At 38.4% G+C, this 27,841-nt stretch overlaps 1 protein-coding gene and 1 long non-coding RNA gene across 5 annotated transcripts; one reads left to right on the top strand and one right to left on the bottom strand.

Annotated features, from left to right (window-relative positions):
• tfeb (transcription factor EB) lies at positions 1-27,648 on the bottom strand. 3 transcript variants are annotated; one of them, XM_056734793.1, is made up of 10 exons: positions 27,443-27,648; positions 18,001-18,084; positions 11,832-12,097; positions 9,551-9,832; positions 8,528-8,620; positions 5,875-5,992; positions 4,551-4,607; positions 3,908-3,983; positions 3,600-3,747; positions 1-3,452 (listed from the first exon to the last, which is right to left on the bottom strand). In XM_056734793.1, exons 3-10 carry the CDS (start codon positions 12,036-12,038, stop codon positions 2,937-2,939), a joined length of 1,497 nt encoding a protein of 498 aa, XP_056590771.1. In that variant the 5' UTR covers positions 12,039-12,097; positions 18,001-18,084; positions 27,443-27,648; the 3' UTR covers positions 1-2,936. The 3 variants fall into 3 exon arrangements, with proteins under 3 accessions (XP_056590771.1, XP_056590773.1, XP_056590772.1); XM_056734795.1 differs by having other exon boundaries at positions 4,551-4,601; XM_056734794.1 differs by lacking the exon at positions 27,443-27,648 and adding an exon at positions 19,444-19,795.
• Positions 7,930-9,521, top strand: LOC130410222 (uncharacterized). Of its 2 annotated transcripts, none has more exons than XR_008904993.1 (3): positions 7,930-8,114; positions 8,551-8,695; positions 8,822-9,521. It is a non-coding gene; the product is annotated as an uncharacterized LOC130410222 (long non-coding RNA). The 2 variants fall into 2 exon arrangements; XR_008904992.1 differs by having other exon boundaries at positions 8,551-8,699.
• Positions 27,649-27,841: the final 193 nt, after the last annotated feature.

Here is a 27,841-nt window from a genome sequence, read left to right as displayed (position 1 = left end):
TGAACTTAAATACATTTAATGAGAGGTGTCATTTTCATCCAGAGTTTTTTTAAAGAGCAAATCCCATATACATGACACATCCACAGTAATGAAACATTCTCACGGCCTTCAGAGAGTTTTGGTAAAAAACTTGAGTCACATTCTGCTTGTTTTGTCTTTCAGCATGCTGTATAATGAAATGGCAAAGTTTTTTTAATCATCAAGATATTTTACCAAAGCATACTTCTTCACTTCAAGTGATTTATTTTCATTCCTAATAGCAAACCTTCTCATTCTCGGCGCACAGCTATGGACAAAAACATCACACAAGCAAAATTAGAAGCCCCATGCTAGCTATCCAAAAATGCCCTTGCGTCGATTTTTTTATATATATTTTTCTATTCGTTTTTTAGGTAACCAAGTCAAAGATTTGCATACAGTAACCAGATGAAAAACAAGTTGGCTGGTTATAACTTGGTTGAATTCTATGATCCATAATTGCTGCAGTGGGCAGGTGGTTAGTCATAACAACAAACCCCTGCAATTACAATGATGTTTAAAACACACTTTCACTGATGGTGTCTCCCCTGTAGTTTCAAAGCTAAATCATAACGTTTAAAGTGGTCATGAACTGTACCTTTAAAAAAATAAAGCAGTAAAACAGAGGGAGCTGCTTAGAATCATACTGCATTTGGAACATGTTTTGGCTTCTGTTAAAGCTCATGTTTAACGAAGTCTACAAACCAACTTGAGTTTAACCTATAACACAATACGTAAAATTCACATTCGGCAAGTATTAATTCAAATTTAATGAAAACAATAAATCGCTAACTCAAATTTTCTTAAAATATCTGTTTTTCTTAAAAAAAGGAATCAAATCAATATATAAAAACAACATTTACACGTTCTTTTAATTTCTCAAAACCCTGATGTGTTTTAACGATTTTGTACATAAAATATATATATATATTTATATAATATGGCTCCGCACTAGCCATTTGTATAATAGAATGGCAGATGAAATATTTGAATATTTCAGTGGTTCGGCAGTGAGATAAAGTATTTTTCAGAATAAAAATAGGACAGATAGAATACATTTAAGTGGCTTAGTGGCATAAAACATTTGAAATAAAACTCACTTCATAAAATCTTTATAATGTCAATAAAATTATAATTGGTTTTTCCAGTGCTCTGGGAGGAACAAAAAAAGAGAAAACTCATATAAGTAAATATATCCTTTCTTCATATTTTACTTCATTTACCGTTCAGCTTAAAAAACAAAAAACCTGGATAAACTAAACAGAAAATTAATCCAGGTTCCCTGAAAGGCACCTTGAGCGGTTTAAACTTGAGCTTGGCAAATGCCACTCACAGCTGTTGGCTCTATTTTACGGCATGCCAACATGTGAGGACATTTCACCTTGTGCTTTTTGAAGAATCCAGCCTTGGCTTTAAGGCACCTTATAGGAGTGTGTCGCAACAAGTGTAAGTAGTAAATTTATGTGGCATTCTGCAATGTTTACTGACTTGACTGTCACACTAGCACCTGGTCTGGCCTGTTAAATAAACAAAGCCTGCCAGCAATGTTTTGTCCTCAACAATGGTAAGTGCTGCTACATTAAAATCAACAAGTGCTTTAGGCATTATGGCAGGTTATTTTTGGTATTTTTCAGTATTTGGTGAGTTCCCCAATGGTTGGTGCGAGTATGTAAATAACCGAAAATATTACATGATACCATGATCACACTTTTTTGACCAAAGAATTTCCATTACTTTCCCATGACCATATCTTAGTCCTTTGTGACAACTGTATGAGAGGATTTTAACGTTGTTGGAAAAATACTTTGGACAGATCCATGTGGAAAAGCCAATTCACTCAGAAATAAAGCGTTGTCATGGCTTACTCTATACCCAAGAACAACCAGTTACTTGTTTTTTTAACAAATCATAACTATAAAATCTATTTTCAACAACATTTTTTAAATGTTTTTCGTTTCCTGGACTGCAAAAGACAATCTTAAAATTTCTGAATATATTTTCATGATAGTGGGAAATCTGAGGAACTGTTTCAATACTGCAGGCTTCCTCTCTGTCTGTTCAGCAGCTCAGATGTTATAATATACATCTTTTGAAAATGCCATCGTTCTATATACTAATTATAAAATAAACTGTGACAGTTACACTAGTGAAAGAGTGATAAATGTCAAAGTTAGGAGGAGTGCAAGAGAGAAAAGAGTGGTTTGATTTGTTTTGATTGGTGAATATAATTATTTCAATGGTTTAAATGCTACATTTGTTGGAGTTACAAAAAAATGTTCAATTGGAATCATTTGAAGCTGGCTAGTTTTCAGTGTTTGGACGTTTGTACAATAAAGCCAATTCTGAGTGACAGGATTCGAACATTTCAGTTTGTTAAGTTACAGTATATATTGCAAGTATCATTGTGTGCATATTCAGATTTTTGCGAACAGGGTTTATATACAAAAGTTATAAATCATACTAAAAGCATGAATTTCTTGTGTCAAACAAAAAAAGTACCTAAACCGTGTTGCAGTTGGCAATGTGCAACTTTATCGTACCCTCCCTTGTTAAAGCAATAGTTTCGCCTTCAAAGTGAAAATTCAGTCATCATTTATTCACCCTGTTGTCATTTTAAACCTGTGTGATTTACTGTCTTCCGCAAAACACAAATGATATCTTGAAAAATATTGTTAACCAAAATCCGTTGGTCCCCACTGACTTCTATTGTATGGGCACAAAAACATTGCAAGTCAATGGGGACCAACGCGTTACTGCTACCAGCACTTTTCAAAATATCTTCTTTTGTGTTCTGCAGAAGAAAGAAATTCATAGAGGTTTAAAATGACAAGAGGGCGTGTAAATAATGAGTGTTCATTTTAACGGTGAACTGTCCCTTTAACTGTGATATGTGCGAGATCTGTGTGTGTATATGCGGATCATAGTATGTCTGAATCCTCAATGCTAAAGCTGCTACGACGGCTGCTGTCCACAGATGCATCGGGGGACATGGCGGATAGCAGTGGGTCTCCTCCCATAGGCGACAGGGCTTCATCCATCAGTAAGAAACCCAGCTCGCTCTTCTTTCCCATTGATGCAAGGCCTCCTACCAACGAGCCGAGATCCCCCATGCCCCCCATCGCATCCTGATATCCAGAAATGCCAACGTCACACAAGTCCAGTGACTGGGCATAGTCAAAGTGCTGAGAGCTGCCCACAGCCGGATACTGCAGTGGGGGCTGAGGGTGAAGGTGCTGATGGAGCTGGTTGTGGGGGTGTGGCTGCGGCTGGCCTTGATGCTGGGGATAGTGAGGGGGGAGGTGGGGCTGATGTTGGAGGTGGTTCTCTTCTGGACTGTTCTCCTGCTTGACGAAGGGGCTTAGAAGCTCAACGTTGTTCAGACCGGATGGAGAGCTGTTGGGAAGCCCGTGCATTTGGGCCTGCCTTTCAAGTTCCTGACGAGAACAACCACAGATTTACCATTTACTGTCATCTGTTTTGATCCGAATTTGTGGAAACTCATTACACAAAAAATGAAAGCTAACAAATTAAACTAAATTGTCTACCACATCGTATGTACAGTATATTGAACACATGTTCACCTGAATGCGGAACCACAGTTGTTTGTTTGCCATCTCCATCCTTTTGAAGTTGTTCTCCACGTCTCGGGACCTCTGGGCGTCCTTCTGCATGCGTTTAATATACTCCACAGAGGCTCTCAGAATCGTGCCTTTATTCCAGCGCACGTCCCTGAACATGAGAGGTTCCAGATGGTCATTTGATTATTAATCAAATAACGCTATTGAAAGTATACTAAAGGGGACCCATGCAGTTTAAAGAGAGATTCACATCTGGGCTGGATGAAATAACAAATACTGAAGTCCACACGCTCAAACAAATGCAAACTTACAAGTCATTGGTTTTGGGGATCATGGTTCCCAGCTCCTTAATTCGATCATTAATATTAAATCTTCTCCTCCTCTCAACTTAAAGAAAAGGAAAATGGATTTGTTAGTACGGCAATATAAATGTCAAGTATTACAAAGTACACTCTTCATGCAATCTAGAGTTTTTTACAACATGTTTGTCTCCTAATTTGAGGTGACTTTGACATAATATACCATAATAAAGACTTATATTTGTTTTCTGACTCAAACTTTTAATGAGGTAAAATGAGGTGAGGTTTAAGGCAATAACATCACTGCACGCACTCACACTAGAGTGTGCAATTTATAATGCAAGAGATATGGCTCTATATACTATCTTATAATGATGTACTTGGGAAAAGGCCAAGCTTAGCACATCTTAGCAGAATTACTCTGTCTTATTGTACAACTCCAATACCTGCCAATTGTCACAGGCAATTACATTTTAATGCCAAAGCAGCAGGATCCGTCCGAGTTAACAATACACTAAAGTGCTCTGCGGTGTCAGCTGAATTTGTGCAGGGGCAGATGTGATGAAGGGTGTCAATGGCAGGGCAGAGCTGCTGTACTTTAAACTGTGATCGCTTGTAAACCCGGAGAAATGAGGAGGAAAAAGCGCATACTCACTCAAGTTGTGATTGTCTTTCTTCTGTCTCTCTTTAGCCATGACACGGGGATCTGTATCTTGTCAAAAACACAAAGCGATCCTGTTAATTTACTCAGATTGTGAGCGTGTTTTGGTGTAGGTGTAAAAGCTGCTTTGACATGGATTTCCTTGAACTTTTTGTAAGGCTGATGGTAAGCGAAGGCACGGTGAAACTTTGCTTAAACTTTATCCAACAGGCTTATGTAATGAATCTTTTACTAGGGTCCTACAGCACTGTTGTTTACGCTCAGCTTAATATTCTGTTATTCATTTCAGGTTAGTATGTCAAGACATTATAAGAGAGTTTAAAGTTTTGCGTGAGGTTTTTTAAGATGCGCATATAACACACACAGAAAACAATTTATTCTGTGACAGTGATTTGATGTTTCTTTACAAGCATAACTTTCAGATCACTTACAGATAGAGTAAAGTACATGTATAACCCCCTATAAAAGTCATTAGTTTCATCAATTAAATTTAGTGAGAGAGATGATCCTAGAATCTTGAACAAAGCACAGCTATAAATTGTGCCTTCTTGCTAACACTTTACAATAACACTGTGGCGCAGTCTGGTGTAGACACAGTGTTATTATCCTGCCACATCCAATATGGACAAAATTTGAAATGATAAATGGTTTCTAATGCATACTATTGTCTTTTATCATGTCAAGCCATGCCGTGTCCGGTGTACTGTTGCATTTGTTAACATTAGTTAATGCACCATGAACTTGAACAATTGTGTCGACATCAGCAAAGATTACAGGTCCAGTCTGTGAAATTTAGCAGCATCTAGCGATGAGGTTGCGAGTTGTTCCCTTTCAAAGCAATACAGTGGCTGACACGGAACTAAGATGTCATCACCTTTCGCTTCTGTGGCGAAGAAGATAATGTATTTATGAAACGCAATCTGTAGAGCAGTTTGTCCGTTTAGGGCCACTGTAGAACAACATGGCGAATTCCATGTAAGGGGACCCACTGTATATGTAGATAGAAATAGCTCATTCTAAGTTAATAAAAACATAACGCTTCATTATGTAAAGTCTTTAAACATCTCTGAAGACATAGTTATGTATATTATATAGCATTTCTGTCAATAGAAACTCCCAAAAATTACGCATTGGACCTTTAATAAATGCTGAGAACTGTATTACTCATTGTTAGTCCAGTAAGCTAATGCATTTACTAACATTAAGAAATACAACCTTATAATAAAGTATTGTTCGTAAAAAACGATAAAACTATACCTATGTGTGAATCAGTACTGTATTCAGTATGATAGTGTATGGTTTTAGAGATGTGCTTTACCTGAATACTCCCTCTTGATGGCCAGATTGGCAGGGCAAGAGTTGCTCCCCATGGCGACTCCTGGTCTGGTCATACCTGGCCCCGTGTACACGTCCAAATGACTGCCAGATAGAGGGAGCTACAGTGTACAAAGAAACATGAGTCAGGGTGAGTGTTTTTTTGCATAAAACACTGACAATGTGCTACAATTCAACCCAAAAATACGATGCATCTCGTGCATTTGAGGAGTACTGGATTTCCATAGCCATTCACTTTGCTTGAGAAGACCATCTAAACCTTCCTCACTGGAGAAGACTAGAATGTCTTGCGAATGGCATTTTTACAAAGCAATATTCAGCGTAACCCTGGTAAATCATCACAATCATTGGAAGCCTCATAAACACGCATCTTATCTCCAGTGCGAAGCTATAAACTCTAGAGATAACACACAGATAAAACTCACTATTGCTCCTGAGGTGAGAGAAATGATTGACTATAACAGTTCTTTCTTATCGTGCTCTTTATTGTTTTACACCGGTTGTGTCTTTTATTTCATCGCAGAGTTTCAGTTGATGCAGCTCTGAGCTCCTAATGAGCTGCGACGGACAAATCTGCTATCGGAAGAGCTCAGATACCTTATCACAGGCGCTACTGTGAAGCATAATGCCAAACAAACATAAATCAACAGTAAAAGCCAGACGAAGAGAACGCCGCAGATAGTGACCCGTTTTGCGAGGCTGCGGCTTCTGGGAGATATTGTGCCCAGTAAGCATTTTAAAAGCAGAAATAAGGCTAAAAACTAAATCCGCTTCATGATAATTAATGACTGATTTTTGCACATTGCAGAGAAAGCAATGGATGCTCTGCTGGGTTTGTGAATTCCGTTCAGAAAGACTTAAAGTCACTGATCAAAGAGTTTTAAAGCAGTGATCAAACACGAGGTCAGGGGTGGTCTTTGGTGCAGATTTGGAGTCACGTCTAAAGCCCACCTCTTCACCCCAATGTCTCATCTGACCTTTAAACCCCATGTGAAACAAAGTTCGCACACTAAATATTCTTTGAGAATACACCACCTGGAAAAATACTAAAAACTGTCAAATATAAAATTCAGGCAACAAACGGGAAGTTGAAAATAATATTTTTTTTGGCAGATCTGTGTTGATGTTTTTCTTTTTTCTTTTTTTAATGCTGCAACATATTTACTGAGTTTTACATATATTTATCTTTGTTTGAAATAAAAAATCAAATCAAATTAAATATGAATAAAAATGATCTTCCCTCTTTAATACAATCATTAAAACGTTCTTAATCAATCCACTTTATTCAAAAAAAAAATTCATTGCAAACAAGCAGCTAATCCCACAGAGCAGGTGAAACAAAAGATCAGTCATCAAACTCGGAAACTGATCCCCAGGATCACTGATCAATAGAAAAGTCAATCACTCAACTCTCAGTCAACACTGTATACCCATTACATTACATCCCCCATCACGCAAACAAAGAATTTGTAAATATAGCAGAGGCGATAATACTTAGTAACTCAACAACAGTCATAAACAACGAGTAATTTGCACATTCGAGCTATCAGCAACAGGTTGCATGGCTAAACGCATGTGACAGAGGTTACCAGTGACCTTAAAGTGGCATTTGGCATTTTGGTTTCAAGGAATAGGCTATATATTAAGCAAACACAACCCTACTTCCCTTTTCCTACCCCTGCCCGGCCTTCACAGAGAGTCTTACCAGTTGAATATTCTCCCCATCGATAACCTCCACGATGGCATAGGTTTTACTTGATTCTTTCATATTTGCCTCTGAATCTCTCATGGTCGGCACGCACTTGCTGTTCACCCCCTTCTCCTCTCAGACCTCTCTAGAGAGACTGACCTGAGTGGCTCCAGGACCTTCTCTCTTCTACTTTCTCATAACCACTAAATTCTGAACTTTCCCCTATCTGGACTTTCAGCCTCCCCTCCCCGAGCCTTCTCTCTCTCTCTTCCAAACCTCCCCCCTTCTCCTGCTTCCCCACCTTCACGAAATGCCTTGTAAACAAGTTGATCTCTAACCGAGTATGGCTTAATTGTTAATGTTGAGTAGATGCTTTAGATACACAGCACAGTGCTTCCACTTTACTTTTTCAGAAAGTCTTCTCTTCTTTTAAGTGAATCGGGTCAAACTATTTAAGTCGATTAAACACTTTTCCATCACGGAGGCTGAAGGCAGCCTAGAAATGGCTTTATATTGGTTGTCCAGTAAATGAGGTATGATTCAATACCCATTCAATTTTTTTTGCCTTGGTCTAAACAGAAAACTAAGTTGTTTTGAGTTAGCATGAGAGCAAAACAGTTGCATCATTTAACTTCAGCTATAATTAGATTTGACTTTTGGTGGACATCACAAAGAGGCTTTTCATCTCTTAAACCGTGATTTAAAAAAGAAAGTGCACAACAAATGATCCTGCATAATTCCTCCATTGTCAATGCAGAAGGTTGTGGGGGTTTCAAAAACAGACTTACAGTATTCAGCGACAATAAGACGCAGTCTGTGCATCATAAAGAGAAATCATTCACTTAATTTTCTACTTAACGTTGGAGATTCGGCTACAGTATCTACGTTAGTCACCGGCAGAAATGCCGAGGAGTTAGCGAGACTATGAGCAACGGCTTTTACTTACTGTATTTGGCATCTGCACCACAGGGTCAATATAAGCCTGGATGTCATCATAACTGGACTGCAGGCTGATGATGTCATCAATAACCTCATCCATCTTGTCAAAGAACAAACGCATAACAAGACGTTATAAAAAAAATGGATCTGGACACATCATGCATTTGCATTCAAAGTAGGTACGGATACATTCTCTCTTGATTATTGCAAATCTTCTTCATGAACCCAAAATAACTAAACAAACTATAACTAATGAGAAATCAATGGACATTACTGATGAAAGATGTATTCCACTCAACAGCCCTACGGACATGCTTCCTCTCTTGTATAGCTCACAAGAGTTGATAACGTGCCGCAATCGCACATTCACTTCATCCTCCCGTAAGATTTGGTGGAACAGGAGAAGAGAAACACAGGACCAAAGTCTGCTTGGTTCCAAAGGGCCATTCTGTGGGATCCCTGTCACTCTTTAATCTTTAATTATACCTTGACGGCCATAATTGGCCACTTAAACTCCAATGACAATGAAGTTAAGTTAGTTAACACCCTGACCTTTGCGTGCACCTGGGCGAATAACACTCACAATACCGGAGATGAAAAATAGACCACTCAGAGATGACGAGAACTTGACATTTACTAAACTACAGATTTCTTTGAACTAAAAGAGGAACAAACTTTGGTGCTTAATATAAAACTGTACGAGAAATGTAAATTGTAAAACAAACATGTGACTGCAAAATGTGTCGGAATGTTGTGTCGGAATGTGAAGACAAATATAAAAAAAATCCTGAAATAAAAAAAATAGGTCAAAAAGCTTCCAGTGCATGTCTATTAGATTTGAATCCATGTATACTCTAGTGCACTCCTTTAAATAGTTTGAAATGCACATTTACTGTCTTAAAACAGACTAAAAGTAATAATGACCCATTCTGCTCCGCTCTCTACAAACGCTCTCTATAATGTAAATACAAACTTCAACACATGACACTCGTAAAGGGATTTCTTTAAAGTCCTTTAAAGCCGACTTTACCTCATGACTGGAGCCAATGTTGAGCATTGCCATTGGACTGTTGGGTGCGCTGTTTCCAGCAGAGGTCATGAGCTGCTCTGTACGCATGCATGGGGATGGTAGGGGAGGTTGGACGCTTCCTGTCTGACCCTGGGCCATGGTGGGTGGAGAGGGCTGCACCAAATTTGCAACAGCGTGTACTGCTTGCTTGGAGGCGTAGGTTGTAGACAGGTATTCTTTGACCTGCTGCCGCTGTGACTGCCGGATGTGGTAGTCCGTGGGGTTTTCGAGGTGAGTCTGCACCTTTTAACATGAAGAGGTCCGATTAGAAAGCAAGGCTTTACGAAGGATTATGAATGCATACAAGTCATCATGAGTTAAATGGCACTAAACACATTTCTAAAATAAAAATACATTTCTATATACAACAACGGACATATTATCCAACCCATTACCCAACAAAAACTAAAACAAGAAAACATGGAGGAACAAATAAAAACTTTATAGTGCAAGTGTGCGGATATAGGACACAAGCTATAAAGTTGGCACTGCGAGGAAGGGCATTTCCCTGGGGTTAAATGCCTCCACGCAGCCCATGCAAAGGGCATTTTGGGTAGGGCCAGTTGTTCTGAGATCTCAGAGGTGAAATTACAGAAGGTACAGAAGTTAGATAGAAGGTCATTTCACACGGATACATATCTTCATCCCTTACTTTTAAATAATCTAGGAATGGTAGCAGTAAATGTCCAGATAAATGAAAGGGAGCTGTGTGAAACCAGAGACAATGTTGCTTAATCCTGAGATGACACGTGACTGGTTGCATGGGGACAACAACAACATCTAAGAACAAAGTTCTTGCCTTGTACACCATGCAAAACAATCAGAGTAGCTTTTGTTTCATATTAAAACCTTTAAGATCATTGGAGATTGTTTCACTTTTGAAAACAAGATCAGTTTGGAAATGTTAATGTCCTCAGGACTATTATTTTGATGTGATTTGACTGAAACTGTCATTGTGGAGGCACTTGAAAACACATTGGTTATAGTTGCCTAACACACAAAATGTTGTTAAGCAAGAACGCAAATTGATAGCAGAGTCTCTGATGTAACTTAAGGTGGCATCTATCATTAACGTTGATACTTATCAGTCAGGAAGCATTAAAATGTTAAATAATACATCATGTCACCCAGTCTCAATTAAAATCTACAAATTCGAATAACTTTCTTGAACCTTTGAGTTGATATATTCATTACAATATTTTGTCCCAAAGTAGAAGATTAAATATGCTTAGAAGATGATCTCAGAACTGTGTACTGCACCTGCTATTTTAATTGTGTCTCTATGGAATTGTGTATAGCTGTATGTAAATGTACCATGGAAACACAGGATTGAGATTAATGTAAATTATGTCTACTGAAACAAAAAATTCAGCTGTTTCTTCTTTCAGCATGTGGAAAAGCATTCCATTTATTTTGAGCGAGGAGTTAAACACATCATGAATGGAAACCAACAAGGCAAACATCACACATGCTTTAACATTACATGTGTATATGGAGAGTTAATCTGTAAAAGCTCCATAAAAAATCATGTTTTTTATTACGTTATCATGTTTTATTGAATTTTACTGTGTTAGTTAGCTATATTTTTTTAGTTATTATTACTCAATCAAATAAAAAACAGCTGCAGTATGAGTAATATAACATCAAAAAAACACATGATTTTTGAATATTTATCAGTAATCTGTAATTGCAAATGAACTCTTCAAATGCAGAAAATCACAAAGCTTGCCTCCTTTAACAGATCTATAGAATCAGACCGAAACATGTCACCTGAGAGATTAATCTCTTCCTGTGTGTTATCGTAAAAGAAACAAGTCTATTTGGCTTCTCTTTTCAGACCATTTCCTCCTACCTACCGTTCCACCACATTCTTTCTTTAATATTTTTTTATGTTTTCTTTTTTATCTTGGTTGAAATGTAATCCAGTCCTGTAAACCTGTGGTCAGTCATGCATGTCCCACTGACTTTAGGACTTTGGCCACTATTTTTCCCTATAGAAACACAGTATGAGAGTACCTAATCCTACCTAACTAGGTCTTTGTGCACCTTAGAATTTATTCATCCTGTAGCCACACAAAGATAGATTGTGGTGTCATGGATGAGCTCATTCATGCCCTTGATCACACACCTACATGATGATTAGATGTCATTTTGCATTTGCAGAGATTTATGGGAATGGGGGTGTCCGAAAACACTTATTGACATTTACTAAAAACACATGTCGGATAATATTTATGCATACCTTTAGAACTTCAACAGGGACCTGCATGGGTGCCTGGAAGTGAGATGGCGCGCTGATGGCAGGCGAGGGTGCGGGTGGGACTGGCATGCGCTGTTGCATGTAATGCATGGCTGCTGCATGTTGTTGCTGCCTCTCCCGCTCCCTCTGCTCCTCCTGCTGCATCTGGTCCCGCATGAGCTGCAGGCGCAGGCCGATGCGCGACGACATGGCTGGGGGACGCGGGGGGCGGGCTGCCGTGCAGTCCAGCCCGAACAGTGAAGGGGGGTCTGCAAAGTAAACAGGTGCGTTAGAGGAAGTTAATGTATCCATTATAATTATAATTGGAGGGCTGCATATCTCTCTATCATAATAAAACACTAGTTATGTTAAAATATGTTATAAAAATGCCCTGTAGCAGTAAAACACTAAAAATATAAAGTTGATGATTGTGGGTAACATATTGCCAAGGTAACAAACACATTTTAAACCCTAGGGTCATATGACACGGCAGAATGAATATTATCATTTGTTTTAGATGTAATCTAACGTGTATAGACGATTTAAGGTTAAAAAACGCTGTATTTTCCACATACCGTGCATGTTTGTATCTCATCTTTGCCCCGCTTCTCTGAAACGTGCGGGTATTTTAGAAAGCTCATCGCTCTGAAAAGCGAGGTATGCTATGATTGGCCAGTCAACCAGTGGGTAGTGATTGGTCGAATACTGCAAGAGTGCAAGTTATCATTTACTCAAGTTCAAGTTTTTCTATATCTGTATACATTTCTTTGTTCTGATGAAGTTGAACACAAAGAAAGATATTTGGAAGAATTATTGTAACCAAACAGTTCTTGGCCACTATTGACTACAATAGCAGGGAAAATTGCTTTATAAATATTTTTGGTTACAAGAATTCCTCCAAATCTCTTTCTCTGTGTTCATCAGAACAAAGAAATGTACACAAATTTGGAACAACTCGTAAATGATGACAGAATTAAAACAATTTGGGTGAACTGTCCCTTTAAATGATTCTACAATGACTTTTATTGCAGAAAAACAAAAATGATTTGCTTTATCGCTAGAGTTTCTTTCTAAAACTCTAGGCATTATCATCTATTAGAATCGTTAGTTGTCATGCCATTCATTTTATGAATGTCATTCCCGTGAGACTGTGAATAAACATATCAGATGCGTGTGTAATAAGTGTGATTGGGGAAGTCATGTGAGGGTCAGGCGCTGTTTTGTTTTTCTTTTCAACTCATGTGAGTGGCAATTTCAACATGGAAACACCCCAAAACATCCTCAACCCCATGTCTCTCGCCCCGCTACAGAAAGACCAACGCCCTGTGTCTTCTGCTAACCTGGGGAGTACCCAACCAGAGGAGTTCCTCTTTTCTAGGTGCTACAGAAGTGCGATATGCAAACAAGAATGACTTTGCTGTTGGATGTATTTTGAGAAAGATCCAAACAGGAAGTGGAATTTAGATTTATTGAGAAGGCTTACGGAGTATGCAAAGAGTACCTTGCAATGCTGCAGTGTGACACAAATGTTATATACAAAAAATTAATCCAGCAACGTGTGGTATGAATTAACAAAGGTTCCTTAGAAAACATGACAGCATATAGTAAATGTATAAGAACTTTTGCAGCATCTAAACTTCTGTCCCGTGCGTTGAGACATCACAAACTATACTGTACAAAGGCAGGGGGCGAACAGCACAAGCCCGTGGCACAGCGCTGCCTATGGAGAAAAGCTTATTGTACTAGAGGTACAATAAGCCAAGCAGCTCCAATTGAGAGGCCACTAAAGCAGTGTTTAGCCCACAGTGTACATTTCAGCGGTGGAGGGGGGACACACACAGCACGCTTTGTGGTTCACACTTGTCAGTGGACACTTTCAGGCTTTGTCACCAGGGCTGTGTCCAAAGGTTGACTAAGTTCCAGGAGAGCAGAGCTTTGGGACAGGCTGGCTTTCAAAGAAAGGCACCACAGCTGGACTAATTCATAGACTGGGACTCAGAACTGGACCCCCAGAAATTTGGATGTTGTAGCACAACTGCATGAATAACAAGATCAGAACAAAATGTGATTTCTATTTTTGCCTGTAAAAAACTCGCTGTCACAATGCTAAGATTGTTATGTTGCTCCATGTTTTCTAGTAGTTTTTAACCATGTCGTGCAATGTTCTGGGTGGCATTGGCCTGAGTCTAAAGAGCCCATATGATTTCACCCAAAAAATGAAAATTCTGTCATGAATTACTTAACCTGAAGTTCCAAACCTGTATAAACATCTTTGTTTGGTTAAACACAAAAAAAAGATATTTTGAAGAATTTAGGGAAAAAAACTGTACTGGGACACCTATGACAACCATTTTAATGGCAGTCAATGGTGTCCCAGAAATCTCTGTTGCTAACATTCCTCCAAATATCTTTCATTGTGTTCAACCAAACAAAGAAATTTATACTGATTTGGAACACTTGAGGTTGTGTAATTCACGAGAGAATTTTCATTTTTGGGTGAATTATCTTCAATATAATATAAGTGCATGGATTCTTTCATCATATTTTTTACATGTAGTATGCCTAAAGTTTAAAGTGGAGCAGGTCAGGCCGATCTCTTAACATAATGACATAAAACATAATGTAAAAATACACTGACGCTGCTCTGTTCGCACACCACTTTCATCAATGACGTTGCTCCTCTACAGAGCTCTCCCACTCCACCCGTTGTCAAATGCCAGGCATACACTGCTCTGATAGACACACATCCAACAGAGCCACAAATCAAAGTGACCCATTGTCTCTGTGGCAAATCAAACCCTGGGATCTCTACATCAAAAGAGGAGGCAAAAATAGCATGTATTTCATTTAATTTGCGAACACAAGGCCCTGCCGAGAGTAAAAGTTGGTCAACAAGTGGCGGCTGATGCTAACAACAACTTAAGAATCATACCATCACTAATGTGGGACTGAATGTAAATGTTTCTGTAAACAGCCATATGACGGGTAATATAACATGTACCTATCATCACTGCTTGGCTAAAAATGGAAGATTCATAGGGAAATCTGAAATAAATGTGTGTTTATTAAAGGAGTAGCTCACTTCAAAATAAGCCCCCCTAGACTGTATATAGTCATTTTTATTCCTACTATGGAAAGTCAATGGGGGTTTATTCTAAAGTGAACTAGCCCAAAAAACAAGATGCGATGTCACAGATCACAATATTCAATACATCAGTGTGGAAGAATGTCTTTATTAGTTTTTAATAGCAGAGCAACATACTGCTAAATCCGGCATTAACTTGCTTTCTGTATTTTTATGTTGCCAAATTTATGTGGACAGTGCAACAGAAAACAGGAAATAATTGGAAGTATACAAAAAGGATATGATGTCAAGACTCAAACTGTTGTCTGTGCAAGTGCCACTGCTGAAAAACATATGCACTAACAACATAAGCAACGGTTTTAAACATTTCCACTGACTTAAATTAGTACAGGAGGAAACAAGCGGTCAGTTTTTGTCACTCCGAGAGCCTTTATGGGGATGAAATGAGCAGCGCTATGATTTAGTGAGCAAGTCCATCAATCCTGAAGTGTACTGCCACCCACAAATATAAATCAAACCTTGGCGGTAGACAGTGGGGGGGTGGCTTGCAGGAATCTTCAAAAGGAAAGGCGGCCAGGGGTCTGTTGCCTCCTCTACCCTCCCTGATTTATCACCCGCCCTGTCTAGTGAGGCAAGCGGAACAAAAATAACTGCCACACTTTCTGTTCCTTATTCTAGAGACACTCTGTTCCCTTGGGGTAACAGACCACTGGTGTGTAAATTCTAGTCCCTGCAGCACACACAGTGAACTTTTCACACTTTTGTCAATTCATGTAACGTATTCTACAGATTCACGGGCGCATATGGGATTAACACCCCTCGCGTTGGTGAGATGGGGAAAAAATAACTTCCGAGAAGAAAACAGTCTTCTGGCAGTATCAATGTGTTGTGAGTGATGTGGGGCCAAGTATAGTGTTCTGCATTTAACCCATCGAAGCACACACACACACACAGTGGAGAACAGTGCCTCGCTCAAGGCCGTGGTATTGATGGCGGAGGAGAGCGCTTATCATTCACTCCCCCTACCTACAATCCCTGCTGGTACTGAGGCTCGAACCGGCAACGTTTGGGTCACAAGACCGAGTCTCTAACCATTAGGCCACGATTGCCCCGTGTCTACGTACTATGGTAAACACCGTTTCCAAAAAACATGCATAATAAGTATATTAAATGACCATTCTAAGCTGACGAAGCACAGCCTCAAAGGGATAGCTCCCCCAACAATGAAAATTCTGTCATCATTTACTCACGCTCGTGTACTTTCATACTCATCATATTTGGATTCGTCATTTTTAATTCCGGGACATCATTGACTACCATAGTAGGAAGATGTAAATGGTAGTCAAAGGTGCCGGGGAACTCTTTATTTTCCTTAATTCTTCAAAATATCTCATTATGTGTTCAACAGAACAAAAAAATCTTTATTTATACCATATACTATGGTAGTGGATGATGTCCCAGAACTGAGGATTGCTGAAATTCTTCCAAATATCTTTTTTCATTGGAAGAAAGAAAGGTATATAGGTATGAAACAACTGAGGGTAAATGATGACAGATTTTTGGATGAACTATCCCTTTAAGAGTTGTTTTTAAAGAGATTAATGCAGAACTATGGTGGCTGACTCATACTACAGTGAAACTTAACTAGGTGTAAAAAACCTTATCCTTTACAACTTAAAAACTTGGGAATGAAAGTAGCTGAATCCACATTAAATATTGGTGAGAAGTTAACAAAACATAACTATTAAAATACAAGTACACTCTTTCAGTGCTGTTGTAAAAACATGTACAGAATTTAAGATGCAAATTAATTTTTATAATATTTCCAATGACTAATTTAATAAAAGCATTCAGACTAATCATGCCTAACATGCCAACTTCTGCCTTTCAGGGTGTTTTTTTTTTTAATCAAGGGGAGTGCTTATGAACCAGTTTTGTGATTATTTTAGTTTGTTGCTTCTATCGGTGCCCTTTATAAGCTAAATACATCTAGGGTCTCATGATTTAAAGACAATCCCCAAAAACAACCAAATGATCATGTGCAGAATGGTCATGCCTCTTGAGCACTCGCTGAGTCATCAGCAGAGATGACCTCACACCAAAACGCACGCAATCAACTAAATAAATTTCACTGCAACTTTTGCTCTTACAGATTTGACTAATTACGATATTATCATAGATGAAGTATTAACACAATATTAATAATAATGTTTATTTTTAGGTCAAGAATTTTTTGTTCTTCACAAAATGTTTGTATGCCTTCAGGACTGTTAGACACTTCATCTTTTTGGAGTGCACAACCCACTCCCATTGTAACCAGAAAACCCAAAATAACACTTTTTTACAAATCCGTGTTGTTATTAATACGAACAATAAAGAAAGACATCATGGGTCTGAATGGTGCAGATGCAAAAAGATACAGAAAGTGCCATTCCTGAATTCCTTGTACACATGTGTCAAGATGATAGATAAAATCGGGCACACCGTCAAGCTAGCATAACAAATTTCCAATTACCCAGCTTCTACAATGACCAGTGGCTCTCAAAATATTCTCTATTCATGCAAAATAAACACAAACAGCACCATGTTATGCTTGTTGTACCTGAATCGTTGGATATTTTTGTGTATTATTAAGAGACAATGGTGCTTTTAAATGTTTTTCTTTTTACTGTTTAGATTTTTCATCTTAAGAGTGCTGTTTGTGCCACATGCAAAAAACAATCTTGGACTGAAATAGTTGATGACCATAAATACAGTAGATCATCAAGTTTTTTTTTTACATACATCTCATTTTTTGCATTTTGCCTGAATTCTGTACTGAAAAGTTTGCGCTTAAAAAAAATAATAAACATCTCAAGTAATTTGCTCAACCTTTGTCCCCGATTACTCACCCTGCCCTATTGCCAAAATCTGCCCAGCTATGACCCCAATCTAATCGACAGCATTTACAGGAAAATACACAAACGGCGACATGGATGCCCCAAACAGACAGTCTCAGCTGTGCTCAGACACATTCTGAAGGCTGTATTCTCCACAGCTTTCTGAGCCAATATTCATGTGTCTCTGTGAGAAATGTTTCACAATTACCTCTTTGTGCAGAAAGTGACCTGGGTGTCTTCGACTCTCTGCTCTCTACATGACTGTGTGCCCGTCTATGAGTGGGCTGAAAAACTGAAAGAGAAACAGAGATCAGTATGAGTGTGGTTATATTAGCAAACACAATATATAGGACTATATAAAGGTGTCTGGCAAAAAAGAGTCCCAGTATAACCGAGGATGTTACGGAGAACTTTAGCTGTGCTGTTTGTGATGCCCAAAGTAACAAGACAACAGGTGTATTATTGAAATATATCTATTTATAGGTATTCCTGATATCATGGCCAAACACTGAGACATCTAATAAAACTTGTTTCCAAGCCAGTGTCAGACAATAGAGTGCTTTATTAACAAATTCACACCTTATGTAAATCTACTCTTCAGAATAGTTGCATGCATATACACTTTCAAAGGAAATGTCAGGCTTAATTTGACAATAAAAGGTTCATATTCCAACATAAATATCATGTTGTAAGTTCTGATCAAGGTGTCTACATTACAGGTAATACATGCTATTGCTGACCTTGAGGAAATATGGGTTTTTTCAGGGATACCCATATGGAATTCATTCCCTGAACACTTGTATTATTCACAAAGTCTTACGCATTCTTTGTTCCTTGCATGTTTGTTTATTAAATATTTTGGCTAACTAAATCATGCTAACCTACCAGTTAGAGTGCAGTACTCTCAGTTGTGTTCAGCACATTGTACCATTTAAAAAAATCATTCACAGAATTCCACAGATTAGCACAAGAATGTGAAAAAGTCCACAGATTCCATCTGAGCCTGTTGTGTCTATCACAATCCTTTAAGTTCATATATGCACTTCATATACGTATAAACACTTTTGCCATGTGGTCTACACTGCTAAAACAAATCAAATGGAAAATGTACTGATAATCGTCCGCAAGGAAAATACACATTAATATTAATGTTAATATGATGTTAATATGACGTTAATATTACAGACATTTACAATAACTAGGCTAAATAGAAAAGCAATGTAGTGCAATTCAAAATACCGGTGAGACAGCGGTACAATAAAGCAATATGTAAAATTCACAAGTGAAACACAAATCTATGTGGAAAATTCCTTCATATTAATATTATATTGTGCCCTAATTTTTTTTACAGATTTTGATAAATTAATACAAAACCTATGTAAAGTTTAAACAAGATTTAGAAAAAACTAAATGCAGTACATTATAACCAACAAGCAAAGCAGATTTAATGAGTGACATGAGTAAAACAAAACATTTTCTTACTATCCTTGACCTTAAACACAACAAAAACGTTCCATGTCCTCCAAAAAGCAATATTCAATCTCGTAGGTCTTTGAAATTTAACTATATGAAGAAATTTCTTAAAAATGATTCCCTCAATGTCCATTTTGCAGTTGACATCAATCTCCCTCCCTGTATAGAATCGCCATACCTTATTAACAGACGGGCCGCGAAAGCGAAGAGGGCCGGTCAATATTCGTCCTGTCCAGTTATCCACACAAAAACAAACAAACCTCATGTAAGTCACAGCCTAGTCCAAACCCAGCGGTGCTACACAATACTGAGCCTTCATGTTGATGCATCGTTTTTATACCGCTGTCACTCGTGACCAATAGCCACGGAGAAAGAGAAAGAGAGGGAGCGATCAAACAATCAAGGAAATCCTTAGTCATGAAGCCTCACTGAAGTTCTCGGATGTCTTTTGCCTTCACCACTTCCCCTAAATGACAGGCTTCCATGAGAGAGGGACAAGGAGGCCTCATTGTCCCTGACCCCGCTCCTTAAGTCTTCTTCCGTCTTATCTGAATCTGTTGAATGCAGGGAGTATGGGGTGGTGAGTCACTAATTCGAGTGGGCCAGAAAATCCTCATGAAGACGTATGTATACACACCTCATATAACCACAGAGATACATACAACCCTGAATTAAAATGATGCAAGTTATAAACAAGAGCAACATAGAATAAACTACATTGGCAAAGACTGTTTTTTGATTTAATATTGGTATCATTGACAAGGAGCAATTTCTCTTAGAGTAGTAGTAGCGGTCATTCATTTTTTATCTTTATAACTTTGTACCTGGAAACTACACATTAAGTCTTTCCAGAGTGTCCAGTGTGGGAACCCTGTAAAATGATCTTCAGCTCTCACATGATAATGATAAGAAACCCTTAGACATGAATATCACACTTAGGGTGTCACGCAGATGTTTTGGTTTTCCTCTTTTAGTGTGGTGGGTCCAGCAGTAAAGTCACATGTGCAGCAAAGATGACCGCAGCGCAACGATAAACCTGATAGCGTGAGTTCTGTTGCTTACTAACAACGTGGGAAGTTCCAGCACCCCTGGATAAGGATTTCTCCTCTGGTGCAATTAAGTATGAAAAAATTCAACAGCTTTGACAGTCTGTCTCCCCCTAGTGGTGAAATATAACCAATAGCAAAATATTGCAGTTTATAATTAAATAAATCAGATTTAAAAAGGAGTATCATAGAATGGACTTGGTAGGGTGCACATTTAAATATAAGCTTTACCTTTAAGAAACTGGGCCATTCATTTAGTAACAGAGTAAGATTTTCACAAACCTGTGCTGTGCATCGATCGTTCACATCGGTCTGACTCACAGAGACCTATTTTAATTTACCTCACAAGATTACGACCCACAGACCATGATGACATTTTCAAGGATCACAGCAGACAAACACAAGCATGGAGGTCTGATTTAAGAGGAAGCGAGATGTTGATTACAAGAAATGAGTATTGCATTATGACTGAATTATCCCCACCCATGCTTCAGATCATGTGCAGCGGAAAAACAACCTGATTTCTGCATTATGGAAATGCATGTCATTAACAGAGACATTAGATTTTCTGCTGAGACTTCTGAACTGATATTGACAGTTCTTACATTTTTTAAGACAATGTATATTTCTAATTTTGTAATTTAATTTTTCATTTCCCAGCGCTACAGGACGCATTTGACACTAAAAAGGCTGGTTGTGGATCACAGATACACAAGACCACAAAACCAAGTTAACAGATTTAGAATGAGACAGCAAAACTTTCTGTAGGGATTAACAGAAATTAAAAAAATTCTGTTTTGATCCCAAGCTAATGTGAAACTGTAGCATACACACTATGGTAGTGTGTAACAGACTGCAGTAAAGGCATCGCAATTAAACATCATCAAATGAGAACAACATAATAGAATCACCCTGCACAGACCTTGACAGAGAACAGAAAGTATTATTTCACCAGCGTATCATTTTTTGAGGATCTATCTACAGAAATGCAATATATATATATATATATATATATATATATATTAGAGGTGTATAAAGACCACCATACATGATAAAGCGTTTTGTTTTTAATACCCAAGAAAGAGCTATTTCCTTGGTTGCAGTTGCAGCGCTCCTTGCCCCTAGATTTCACTGACTGGTCCTTTCACATATAATGTTTGTGTCTCAGCCACAACACATGACACAGTTTTCATTTTGGACATTTTTGAGTCTAGATGGATTATATCTACATTCTTGTAGTTTTCAATACATTGCAAAAAAGAGCATTCTTTGTATCCAACTGTAGCACTAAAGCTACAAATCTATTGCTTCAGATTGAAACTATTGCTTATTGATTTATTGCTTTAATCATCACCAGTCAAATAGCAAATAAGCTGTCATCAGTTAGCCAAACAAATTCATGTCAGTGTTGGCGTATTGGACCGCTTAAACAAACAGACTAATGTTGAAAGCACCCGCAGCGCCAGTGTGCTTACGTACACCTGCCTCTGCATATTAAGAGAGGCTAGTTGAAGTGTGTTTACATCAACACAAAAACACCTTTATTTACCTCTGGATTTAAGAATCCCTTCTCAGGCTTTTGTGATTTATGGCTTTGTTTGGATGGTGCATTATTGGTAATAAAAGGCTGGCCACCATGCATTTCTATTCAGGCAGTGTGACCTCTGCCGAGCACTCAAACCACCAGTGACCTTTCCTCCAAAGAGATCTTACTGGGGGGCTTTTGAAACCATAGAACAAAAACACTGAGTTGCTCAGATGCAGATTGTAGCAAAAACAGGATTTCAATCGCTTTTTGACATTCAACTCGCAAACAAGCCTATCCTTGTGTGCAGATACACTGAGGCGGTTTATTAAACTAAAAACAGACAACAATGTATTTACAGTATTACTTTGGTGCAGAGAGGGAGCGTGGCGAAAAAAATGTTTTTCATTGGTCGAAACGGCTGATGGGCTATTGCAATGCCCGGCTCCTGTGTAGGAGGCTGTGTTTATGACCAAGGAACTGTTGTGTTCATGACAATAGCCTATGGACAGGAGAAGCATGCAAAAGATATTTCTAGGCTCTGACTATACGTCTAAAACCAGCTGGTCTGGCTTTTCTATTATTTGTTACCTCTGTGTTTCTGATCAAAGGTGAAACTAAAGTTAAAACTGACAGAGGGGAATCCCAAAGTTACATACCAGTAGCTAACATATTAAACAAGCATGTTAGGATATTAAAAGAAACAAATAAAAAGCTTACCAGCATTCTTTAATTTGTTGTAAGAGTTAAGATAAGGAATGAGATGTGGAGATTAGGAACATTGGTGACGGAGCGCGGTTCACAATTGTCAATGTGCTAACGGCGAGTCATGTCCAAGAATTCCGCTTCTATTCATTCCAACTCCCTTTTTGGCTCACCCTCTCAAAACTGCAAAGTGGCCCAGCGCTGTTTATTTACGGTATGGCAACTAGGCCAGCCTTTGGCCTATCTGGCGTATAGTGTATGTCGAGAGAGAAGGGTTGAGAAAGAGAGATGACATGCTTGTGGCCCTTAGTCAGAGTTTAAAGAAAGGAACTGTGCCCATGTTTAGCTGTGTGAGATATGACTGAACCATTGCACATGCTCGGTTCAGGGATGAACACAAACAAAGCTATTTTTATTTTTATATATATACACATGGTCAAAAGTTTTGAACACTTGAAGGAAATGTTTCTTATTGTATTAAAAAGGTTTTCAACTGGAGGTGTTATGCTTCAATGTCTGAAATTAGTTTCATTGACAAAAATATAATTATGTAAAAATAAAATTATGTAAAAAACGTATTTCATTGTTAACTAATATACATCTTATGATGTGTTCACACCAAACGCGAATTAAGCATTTTGCGCGAGTACATTGCATATGATGTCAATGCAAAGATACGAATACATGCGAACTTGCGCCAGGCGACACGAATGACGCGAATCGTGCGATTGCTGTGAATGTACGCCGATTGTGTCATCCACACAAGTTGAAAAATTTCAACTCGAGCGAGAAATTCACACGAAGAGCTCACTGACACCCACTGTTTGCCCGGCACGGACAAGTGAAGACACTCCCCGTCTCATGATGTTTTTCACGTCACTCAAGCCAAAATAACGAACTATTCCTGTTCCTGTTCGTGTTTGATTTTATTTTATTTGTCGCAACATAATCCTTATAGTTACATTTGTGTTATTATGAGCTTATTATTTGTCTAAAATTAAAGTATATGGAAAAAGTAAATTATAATGTAATTGTACTGTCATTTTCATGAGATTTGTTTTTAACTTGGCCTAGTTTTTCTTCAGGACCTGATTTACAGAGGGCATGACATGGTAACCCAAAACAGTACCACAATTGTTTATTCAAGACACACAAAAGTGTCCACAAAATGAAACTGTGTTTGTTTAAATAATAATCAAATAATGAATTGTAAACAAAATAATTAGCTTCCTGTATTTTACTGCTATAGTGGGTGGCTTCATGGATACACAGCTTCTGTAATGTACCCTTCTACATGAGAATGGACTCCACATGGTTCAGGTAGATGCCCAAAGGAAAACCTGGCCCCGTGCCCTGAATTACTATCATCCTGGACAGCCTGACCTTCAAGTCCCCCAGCACACCGAGTACAACCCACCCCTGTTTGTTTCCATGCCCCCCCATGTACTGTACACTGTATTCTTGTTTGATATATATCTGTCCTGAAAAGACTCTCAGATGAGTGTGGCCACTGATCGCACTGTATCTTTACTCCCTGCTAATGCATACAGTGTGGATGAAACTGAAACAGGATATTACGCTCCTGTATACATTAGAACAGGACTGCCTGGTTCTGCCAATGGTGACAAATATGGCTCCTACTATCATTGAATCATTTTACTTCTGTAATTTGCATCATAACTTCTTTAAATTAACATTATGAATCAGGCTTTGTTTTTATGCTTTTAGAGGATTACAGGACTAAATAAATAAGGATTTTTTGCTGGCCCAGTTAGGGAAGTAGTTTCCCTGACCTACTAATGTTGTAACTGGCCTTGATTATATATAGGTCTAAATATATAAAGGAAACATTACGATAAAATTATATATTATATGTTCTTATGGTTGAGCCTTCTACTGTTAAAGCATAAGGGCTTTAAAGGGACAGTTCACCCAACATGAAAATTCTGTCATCATTTACTCACCATCAAGTTGTTAAACATCTGTATAAATGTCTTTGTTCTGATGAACGCAAAGAAAGATATTCGGAAGAATGCTTGTAACCAAACAGTTCTTGGCCACCATTGAGTACCATAGTGGGGAAAATTCGTTTTATACATTTGTGTTAAACACAAAAGAAGATATTTTGAAGAATGTAGGAAAGCACTTTTGACTACCATTGCAATTTTACTATGGTAGTCGATGGTGGCCGAGAACTGTTCGGTTACAAGCATTCTTCCAAATTTCTTTCTCTGTGCTCATCAGAACAAAGAAATTAGTACAGATATGGAACAACTCGAGGGTAAGTAAATTATTAAATGATAAATAGCTTTTTTGGGGGGTGAACTGTCCGTTTAAGACCACTGTTGGACCACCTGACATTACCACATATAATCTAAGCCGAGAACTGTATCGGTCTACCTTTCCTTTGGTAATAACTCATTCATTGTTGAGAACAGCTGTTGCATTACATGGCCCAATGGCTCTCTCTCTCCATGCTCCATCAACTTTAGTATCGCCTAAGAGCAGCAAACAACCAGAGAGGAACACAATGTGGTTTCACATTTACAGGAAAGGGTTGCATCAATCCGACAGGCTTTTGGTGCATGATTTCGTGCAAAACCCGGCTCCTTGACAAACATCTATGTCATTAAATTGCTGTTTAAGTAACAGGCTGGACACAGAATAACTATCATTACTAAACTACACCAGGACTTAAGAAACTACGCTTGACAAATGATTATAATGTTACAATGTTCGCTTCTAAAAGACTGTAAGATCTCAGCATATACAGTATATTAAGAATTTTGGGAATTCAATACATTGTTGTGTTGTACGCCAGCATATTTCTGCATTAAGTACCATAAATACAAGCTCATATTCCTGGGGTCAAATCGAGAATTAACCCAAGCGTAGTTTATGTTCAACTAAAATACTGATAGGGCAGCCGACTCAATGACATTGTAATGGAAATGAACCCAAGGCAACCCAAATACCAGCGCGCAGCGACAGATGCGGTTATTGTTGTTCTCGCAAATGAGTGTTTATGCAGGTGGTCAGAGGTGAGTGTTCTGGAGTTACCTTCTACCAAGCATGCTGTCTCTGCATTTATCTGATTCGAGTCACTCAATCGTATCAAAACAAACACATAACCGTCGCCCAGTGCCTTGCGACACACATACCGGTCAAACGCTTCACCATATGTGAGGGACAGGGCTGTGGCGCCATGTCAGTGACAAGACCGTGCCGTTCTCATCTACCATCAGTAGATAGATAAACCTGTCAGCTTTATTCAGTATATCTGATCTAAACTACAGGCGAACTTGATTTTCTGGCACGTCAGAGATTTTGTCATTTGGATGATTCAGCAGAAGAATATAACTATAACCACAGAGGAAGCAACCGAAGCTAGATTTTGACCGAATTCAGTGGGAGGAAAAAGAGCTAAGGGCAATAGTTTTTATTTCTGTGAAATCTAAAGGTTTACAATCACTTCATCATCTAACAGTTTATAAAAGGGGGACAATTTTCCAAAATAATGATATAAATAAATAACATGCACCTTATGCTACCTTAGTGGTTTTCATTTCTTTTAATTTTCCTTGCAAATGTTTGTGATCCAGGATGTGAGGTGGAAGTCAAATAACAATAAACAAACAAGGGATTAACGTGAGTTTTCCTCTCTGATTTGGTTGTGTCCTCTCGGACGATTTAACCTGAATACAAGATTACACAGTAGCCATACACTGTACTGTATGTAGCCAAATGGCTTCCATTGTGGGCTATCTAAAGCCTCAGAGAGCTACATCACCAGTGCATCAGAGTCATGCTTACACCAGGATACTCACAAAGTGGATCGTGACAGTTCGGTTTTATACTACAAATTCTATAACCCTACTATAAACCATAAGCTGTTTAAAACCATCACAAAACCTCTTTATGTTGTATGCTTTTGGACCAGTCGGAGGTAATGGTGTTCTATTGCTTCAGTCGGAGGTAATGGTGTTCTATTGCTTCCCCTCCACCAGATTACATTCATGCACCAATGAAGCCAACACATTAGATACCCACAGAGACTATTATAGTTTCCATTAAAACCATTGCAATTTCTGTAATGGTTTTATTATTGCTGTTGGTTATTCAGCAGGGTATGATGCAACAATGGACGTCTATGAATACGCCCATTACTTCCACATGGGTACAGCGCTTACATTGTGGAGAAAAATTCACAATGCGCTTTTTGATGTGCATCGCTATGTACAGTTATACCGGAGTCGTCAAGGCCTCTGGTAGAACGTTTATTCACAGCCAGGCCATGCTCTTGCTGACTATAAATAACCTGCGCACTATATTTGTACAAAATGCGAAAATAGATTACAATTTTAAATGGGAAAACTTTGGGCAGCGCTAAGCTTTCCAGCAAAATTCGCTAGAGAAGACAAATCGCAAACGCTGTTGAAACTTGCAAACATATTTGGAGTTTACGTGTATCGGGTATCCTTAATAAAGCACATGGCTGTGCGCCAGCGACACGAAGATACTGCGCCATGCAGCACAAGGCTTTTACAAATTGCAATATTTATTTGACATTGAATAAACATAACGTCTTAAATATCATCACATGTTAATTATTATAAAATATTATAAAAAAGCACAGCTAGCAAACTTGACGCTGCATAATAATTTCATAATTCAATGATTACATTTTATGACAGTTCTTTACATTTAGGCTACTACTTCAGTTTTGAGTTACTTTAAAAGTAGCATGTTCGCACTTCCAATATAAAATTACACAATCATTCTGTATTATAGTAACTTCTAAAACCGCGTGTATACATTGTTGACATTAAGCTTGATATTAACGCAGCTCGAGCTGACTTTTTTAGGCATCAGAGTTGAGCGCTATGGGCTATATCACTTACCCGCTGAAGGTCAGAAAGTACAAACTTAGGACCTCGTTTTTGGATATGAGCCGCTCGACACAGTGGTGCAGTGTCAGAATCAAACTGGTATCGGTTCCCTCTTGCTTGGTGTGGAAGTGAAACTGCCAAAGAGTCCCTTTAAAACTTCTGGATAATTTCAGCAGAGCTCACTCAATCCCCGCTGTGATGTTGCGATTTGTTTTCAAGTGCGCTGCTTGTGATGTGACAGTCCAGTCCCAGTCACCTGTATACACTTGTGACAGTCGCCTCGACCAATCACAGCGCTCACGGTGCATTATGGGAAATGTAGTTTTGCTCAATCACATTACAGCACAGTTTTTTTTAAATAACACTGTAAGCGTTTTCTACAGTACAAAAACACATTGACAACATTGGCAC

Source organism: Triplophysa dalaica, chromosome 21, assembly GCF_015846415.1.
Source record: "Triplophysa dalaica isolate WHDGS20190420 chromosome 21, ASM1584641v1, whole genome shotgun sequence".
Taxonomy (NCBI): domain Eukaryota; kingdom Metazoa; phylum Chordata; class Actinopteri; order Cypriniformes; family Nemacheilidae; genus Triplophysa; species Triplophysa dalaica.
The sequence above is the reverse complement of the archived record's forward strand: the minus strand, read 5'-3'. Positions and strand labels throughout refer to the sequence as shown.

What these genes read in the sequence shown, in the direction of transcription:
- tfeb (XM_056734793.1), bottom strand. Translation starts at nt 12,038, where the DNA reads ATGTCGTCGCGCATCGGCCTGCGCCTGCAGCTCATGCGGGACCAGATG. An exon ending in ACATTGGCTCCAGTCATGAG is followed by an intron (nt 8,621 to 9,550) that starts GTAAAGTCGGCT and finishes TTCTTTGACAAG; the next exon opens with ATGGATGAGGTTATTGATGA. An exon ending in GAAAGACAATCACAACTTGA is followed by an intron (nt 3,984 to 4,550) that starts GTGAGTATGCGC and finishes CTTTTCTTTAAG; the next exon opens with TTGAGAGGAGGAGAAGATTT.